At 39.5% G+C, this 6844-nt stretch overlaps 1 protein-coding gene across 1 annotated transcript; it reads right to left on the bottom strand.

Moving 5' to 3' along the window:
- Positions 1-1355: 1355 nt before the first annotated feature.
- On the bottom strand, positions 1356-3032 carry DCI1 (delta(3,5),delta(2,4)-dienoyl-CoA isomerase 1). The gene is made up of 2 exons (XM_090015213.1): positions 2295-3032; positions 1356-1712 (listed from the first exon to the last, which is right to left on the bottom strand). Exons 1-2 carry the CDS (start codon positions 2932-2934, stop codon positions 1522-1524), a joined length of 831 nt encoding a protein of 276 aa, XP_089871339.1. The 5' UTR covers positions 2935-3032; the 3' UTR covers positions 1356-1521.
- Between the last annotated feature and the right edge of the window lie 3812 nt (positions 3033-6844).

Genomic DNA, 6844 nt, shown 5'->3' on the forward strand with positions numbered 1-6844 from the left:
CAGTCAGATTACACTTAAAGGCAGACTAAAGACACTCCTAACCTTCTACCTTTTGCAAGAAGTAGCTGCTCTCTACACTCAAACTCCTTCCAGCCCAAGCACTTTACCATTGCACCAAGCAATGACCCTCCATTTAAGGAAAGTACAAACTGCTAAATGAAAAAACAGATTCAATGGAGAGAACCAACTAGAGAAATTCAAGTCTTTTATATACTGGAGACCCTTATTCAGTCTGCACTTATACCAAATGCCGAAGTTTCATGTGCTTCCATCATCTTAAGCCCTTGCAGCATTTCCCATCCAGCAATTGGTATGTTTCTTGAACAGCTGCCAGGCTGCCAATCTTCGAATGGACAACGTACAATAAGTTGGTCATCAAGAGATCTCATTCGCGCAGGAGAAAATGCCCCATTTATTGATATTCAAATCATTTTTATAAGATGAGAGTTTAGAAAATCATATTTCTCACTCTTTTAACAATGGTTAAGCAGAAGGCATCAACATCTATAATGCATATGTCTGCACTCAAACCGTCCTCGAATCAGCACATATGTTTCAGTCAGGGTCTCCCTCAACTTTAAGTTTATAGCAATATGATACAGAGTCACTCAAACTTTACCATTCTTTGACATGTAAACTGAACTGCCATGTTATTTATATTGCTAGGGTGCGTTTGGATACTTTAGAGGAGAATTCTCATGAAAATAGAAATACCAACAAAAAGAATTCTCAATCTTTAGATTTCCATTGATGCAAACATGCTCATACCTTTCGTTTGAGAGCTTATATATCATTGCTTGTTTTATCATGACCTTAATGTGAAAAGTATCTGCCTCCCATAAGTGGATTCTCATTCCCAATCTTCAACTTCCTGGCTAATTGGAGAGGAGAGGGCAGGCAGCGAAGGTTAGGGTTTGGCACCAATCCGCCATCACCGGTGCTGCAGCTGCAGCGGGTAGGGGTCCAGCCAATCCTGGCCATAGGCAGGTCGCCTACCAGATTCAGGCCGACGGAGGGGCCCTGTAGAGAGAGAGAGAGAGAGAGAGAGAGAGAGAGAGAGAGAGAGAGAGAGAGAGAGAGATGATCCACCCCCATTTGCGAATTCAGGTGGGAATTTGAAATGAGGAAATTCTGGAGAATTGAGAATTCTCCACAAATTCTCAAGCTCATCCAAACATGGGAATCCACTTTTGTGAGAAATGAGAATTCTCTCTTTATAATTCCATTGTATCCAAACGCACCCTAAGTCTCTTGTAAGTCATAATTGATTTCTTGGAACACAGATATTTCATGAGGTGACTCATCTCCAACATATTAGCAGATATACATGACCACACAAAAAGGGAGCAAAAATCTGTTAAAGACAGTTTATAGATTTAAACTTTATTGCTATTATCGCAGTATACCTTTGCTTCAATACACAAAGAGAGACAAACGTTTAGCTGATAACATAAGGCACATAAAGGTTGGGAATACAAAGAGAAAGAACATCCCTCCCAACACTTGTGAACAACTTGGCAATTACAGTTTTGCAAACACAGGCTTCCTCTTCTGAGCATAAGCTTCAACGGCTTCCCTCAGATCATCGGAAGGAAGCATCGCCGAGTTCCAAGTAGCAACATAGTCCAAACCTTGTTCCACAGTTAGCTCCCTGCTTCGCAGCAAGATCGCCTTTGTGCCCATTACAGCAAGCGGCGATTTCTCTGCAATTTCTGTAAAAAAAATGAAGATCAGCAACATGTATGCTACAAATGGAACAAACCATGCTGGTGGCAGTTTTTTGCGATTTGTTATAAGTGTTTTCTACAATAGGAGCATGATTGTAAGAAGATAGTTATACCAACTAAAATTTTCCAGTCACAGCTTGCAAGTATAAAATCTAATACTTCTAATTCTTCTTACCAGAAGTTGACAATTTTTTCTTGGATTCCAAATGAATGAAAGTTATGGTGGTGTCTCAACTTGCTTTTGCACACATTATAGCGAACCAAATTAAAGACTTGAAAGAGAGAGACAGCCGATGCACCGCTTAAAAGAGATCCCAAGAGGTTGCCCACATCGTCTCGGGCTCGTGGATAAGGAGATATCTCTTTATCTTGAGTTCGAATCCCCGTGACATGCCTCCCTGAGGGTGTGTGCTACGGTTTTATGCCGCAGAAGAAGCGACTGTAAGTATCGCAGGCATAGTCCAGCGATCAGGCCAACGGCGGGGCCCTGGAGAGAGAGAGAGAGAGAGAGAGAGAGAGAGAGAGAGAGAGAGAGAGAGAGAGAGAGAGAGAGAGAGAGGGTTTTACCGGAGGCGATCCTCCAGACACCCTCCTCCAAGGCGGCCCTGGACGGGAAAACCCTCTGGACGAGCCCCAACGCCTTCGCCTCCCTGCCAGAGAATTTCCTGCCGGTGATCGCCAGGTAGGCGGCGTTGCCGAACCCCACCAACCGCGGCAGCCTCTGCAGCGTCCCGAGGTCTGCCGCGAGCGCCATGTCCACCTCCCTCACCGAGAAGAAGGCGCCCTCCGTGCACGCCCGCACGTCGCACGCCGTCACGAGGTCGATCCCCCCGCCAATGCACCCTCCGTCGATGGCCGCGATCACCGGCTTTCGGCAGGCCTCCGGCGCCGAGACCGCCGCCTGCATCAGCCTGATCGTCCGCCTCAGGGCCTCCCTGGCCCGCCCTTCGTCCTCCTGCGCGCCGGGCCTCCTCTGGAGGATGGTGGACAGGGCGGAGATGTCGATGCCGGAGCAGAAGTGGTCCGAATCGGAGGCGATGATGACGACTCGGGCGGAGGGGTTCTGGTCGAGGGAGGAGAGGGCGCGGGGGTACTCGTCGAAGAAGTCGAGGGTTAGGGCGTTCTTCCGAGAAGGGTTGTGGAGAAGGAGATGGAAGATCCCTAGGGTTGGATCCTTCTGCACGATCCTTAGGGTTTTGAATTCCATCGAAGGGCAATTGTTCTCTCTCTGCGAGAAGAATGGCGGACGATCGTACTTCCGCAGCGTAGTTAAATTACTATTTTCCGTATTCAAGTTTCGTGTCCCGTTTGTATATAGCTGAACATATGAGGCCTTCTTTTCTTGTCTGCTCCGTTAGGGACAGGGTCTTCTATAAAAAAAATGTATTTTTATGAGCTAAAAAAGATTGATGCCTTTGTAGCCATTGATTTTAGTCCACACAAAAACCTGTATACAAGTATGATTCCGGAATAGTTATAGATGCGAGAAAAAAATACCAAAAAATATGATTTTTGAAGAAGCTTGATGGAGAACCAGCGACATCTATCTCTCTCTCTCTCTCTCTCTCTCTCTCTCTCTATATATATATATATATATATATATATATATATATATATATATATATATAATGGGTTCATGCTAAACCCATTTGGTGCTAAATGGGTTTTTCGGGATTTTTCATTTTAATTTTAAATTCTCATCGTACATATGTAATCTATGTACTTGATTTTATAGGGATCAACTCTTGAAGTGTTTGATTCCAACACAAGGGTGGGTTTTTTGTAAAGTTCAAAAAATCAATGGTCTAAAATCTTTGTAAATGTTGGAGTCTCCAAACATCATTTTTTTTCATAGAAAATACATGATCCATTCTTAGTAAATCGACCATGCCCAACACATTTATGGGTCCGGAATCACATGAAAAGCACCGTAGAAACCAAAAAAACCCATTTAGCACCAAATGGGTTTAGCAGGAACCCATTTCCCTATATATATATATATATACATAAAAGTAAAAAGAATGTAATTCATGCTCTCGATCTCACAAGGTTTCAAGCAAGAGTTAGTTCAGCATAACCTAGTATTTTAGAATTGATCCAACAATTCAAACAATATCATCCCCGTGATCTTGATAGGTTAGATTATTGTGTTGAACTTACATGTATTACAAATTTTTTTTAACGACTATGAGTGTAAATGAACTAGATTCAGTTTGGATGTAGCCCTTATTGTGTCTGACCCAATAGAAAATTGGATATATACCAGATTGGGAGTTTGATTCAGATGGAAAAGGTTAGAACTAAATTTCAGATTTTCAAATATATCCAGATTCAGACTTATGTAAAACACTAAACTGAATCAGAACTTGATTATTAATTGATCAGATTCTACTTGCTTTGCCAGTAGGATTTGGTTGGATACTAGTTAGAACACAATAATGCACAAGCACACACATACAAAGCCCCCTTAGTCCAATCTTGGTCAAATTGAGTTTGCCTACATAAACAAACTAAAATTATGAGTTTTTATTTTTACTAATTCACCATTAATGTCGTATAGCTGCCATAAAAATGTGGATTAAATTTTCATTTATGAGCCGACAAGTTTCCTAGATCTGCAAAACAATAGTCATGTACATTCCAACAGTTTCAGTGGAAGTTGAATTCACCAAGTGTTTCAGTTCAACTTTAACTAATCCAAACACTGCCTACAGTTCCTCTGCAATTCGGTAGACTAAACTTTTCCAGGAAATAGTTTCATTCTGTACTGCAGCACGAGATTCCGTGTTCTTGTTAGGAGATTTTCTCAAACCGTGTATAGCCGTTGCTAGCATCATCTTCTGTTCTATGTTGTAAGTGAGCACCAGCAATGGTTACAATAGCAGGAAGTATCTTCTTTTAATGGAAAATGACCGTACTTTATGACAAATTTGATGCATTTCTCGCAATGCCCCACAATTTACCAAATCCGTCAAATGGGCAATTTCGCATGTTTCCAATTTTTCTGAAAGCTTTTACGATTTTCGCAAGTCCAATATTTCTGAAAGCTTTTATGAACACTACAACAAATCAATGGATTAGCGACGACCTAAATCCGTCGCTAAACAACTTAGCAATGAATTAGCGTCGGATTAGCGACAAATATTTTTCATCGCGAATTTATCGACGCTAATAAGCGACGACATATATCTGTCGCCCATTCTATCGCTAATTAGCGGCAGACTGTATCTGTCGCCAGTTCCATCGCTAAATTTGGACGGAATAACGAATGACAAAATCCGTCGCTAGTCCGTCTTCACTAAACGGAGGCTTCGGTTTGGCGATGGATTTATAGCCGTCACTAATCAGTCTTTGAATTCAACGCCCATACTAATTAGCGACGGATATATCCGTCGCTAATCCGTCGTAAAAAAAGAAAAAAATTTAAAAAAATATTTAAAAATGAAATATCGAGAAAGTTTTTCTCGTGATACAATTTATATCTCTTGTACAATTTATATTTCCTGTGAATAAAAAATGAAGTACACAGCAAAATACATATAAAAGAAAACTAAAATAATTAATCGATCCACTTTAAAATTCGCAAGTTCTAATTATTTACAATTCAACATTTACATTTTTGAAACAAAAAGAAGGTAGAACAAATTCAACACATAAATCTAATCATTGTCAAGATTTTGTGCGTCCTCTTGTTCAGTGTCTCGATCTGTCCCTTCAGCTCCACTACGCTGATTATCACTATCAACCTACACGAGAAAAAAAATATCAGTATTGATAAACAAAATATACTGAAATATAGCCTACTCTATATGTGATTCTATCATGCGCATATGTGTTCTAAGGCAGTAAAAAAACTTTATACATGATTCTATCATGCTCATATGTGTTATAAAACAGTAAAAAAACTTCATATGTGATTCTATCATGCTCATATGTGTTCTAAGGCAGTAAAAAAACTGTATATGTGATTCTATCATGCTCATATGTGCACTAAGGCAGTAAAAAAACTGAATATATGATTCTACCATGCTCATATGTGTTCTAAGGCAAGCAAAAAACTGTAGATGTGATTTTAGCATGCTCATGTGTACTCTAAGGCAGTAAAAAAACTTTATATGTGATTTTACTATGCTCATATGTGCTTTAAGGCATTAAAAAAACTATATATGTGATTATACCATGCTCATATGTGTTCTAAGGCAGGCAAAAAACTTTATGTGATTTTATCATGCTCATATGTACTCTAAGGCAGTAAAAAAAACTGTATATGTGATTCTACTATGCTCATATGTGCTCTAAGGCAGTAAAAAAACTGTATATGTGATTCTACCATGCTCATATGTGTTCTAAGGTAAGCAAAAAACTGTATATGTGATTTTATCATGCTCATATGTACTCTAAGGTAGTAAAAAAGCTGTATATGTGATTCTACTATGCTCATATGTGCTCTAAGGCAGTAAAAACTGTATATGTGATTCTATCATGGTTATATGTGTTATAAGGTAGTAAAAAAACTTTATATGTGATTCTTGAAATGCTCATATGTACTCTAAGGCAGTAAAATAACTTTATACATGATGCTATGTAACGACTCCAACTCCTACCTTTGAAAAAATGCGAAATATTTTTTTTTTCTAAGAGTCGCGGAAAACTTCCCAGAGACCTGGGGTCCCTACAGTTCCAATTTCAGTTGGATAACCACACACCACAACGAAACTTACATTTATCAATCATAACCAATCCACTGAACTCTTTTATTAATGAATCAATAAGAGTAATATGTTCAATGTCAAAGTGAAATATCAAATTGAAGGAAATCAGAAGAACTAAAAGAAAACACAAGTAGAGCCACTCTGTCCGTAAGTGAAGCCGTCTGAAACAAATGCGACCCTCGTGTCCCTCAGAAGTGAGTCGACTTCACTGATCACCTGTGCCTGGGAAAAACCAATAAAATAAGAGGGTCAGAAATCCAAAGAATTCTGCGTACATGTTTCCCTAATAAATCAAATAAGAAAAAGAGCATAAATAAGATCCATGTAATATTTTGAGGAATACGATTATACTCAATTCCTAAGTCAATTAACCATTCTTGCATAATTAAACATTTAACAGGAGGA

This window comes from Nuphar pumila, chromosome 1 (assembly GCF_984573655.1).
Source record: "Nuphar pumila chromosome 1, dmNupPumi1.hap1.1, whole genome shotgun sequence".
Classification (NCBI taxonomy): Eukaryota; Viridiplantae; Streptophyta; class Magnoliopsida; order Nymphaeales; family Nymphaeaceae; genus Nuphar; species Nuphar pumila.

Bases quoted from the DNA above. Each gene is read 5' to 3' on its own strand.
- DCI1 (XM_090015213.1), bottom strand. From the start codon at position 2,934: ATGGAATTCAAAACCCTAAGGATCGTGCAGAAGGATCCAACCCTAGGG. The intron at 1,713-2,294 runs GTAAAACCCTCT...TTTTTTTTACAG, and splicing joins TGTCTGGAGGATCGCCTCCG to AAATTGCAGAGAAATCGCCG.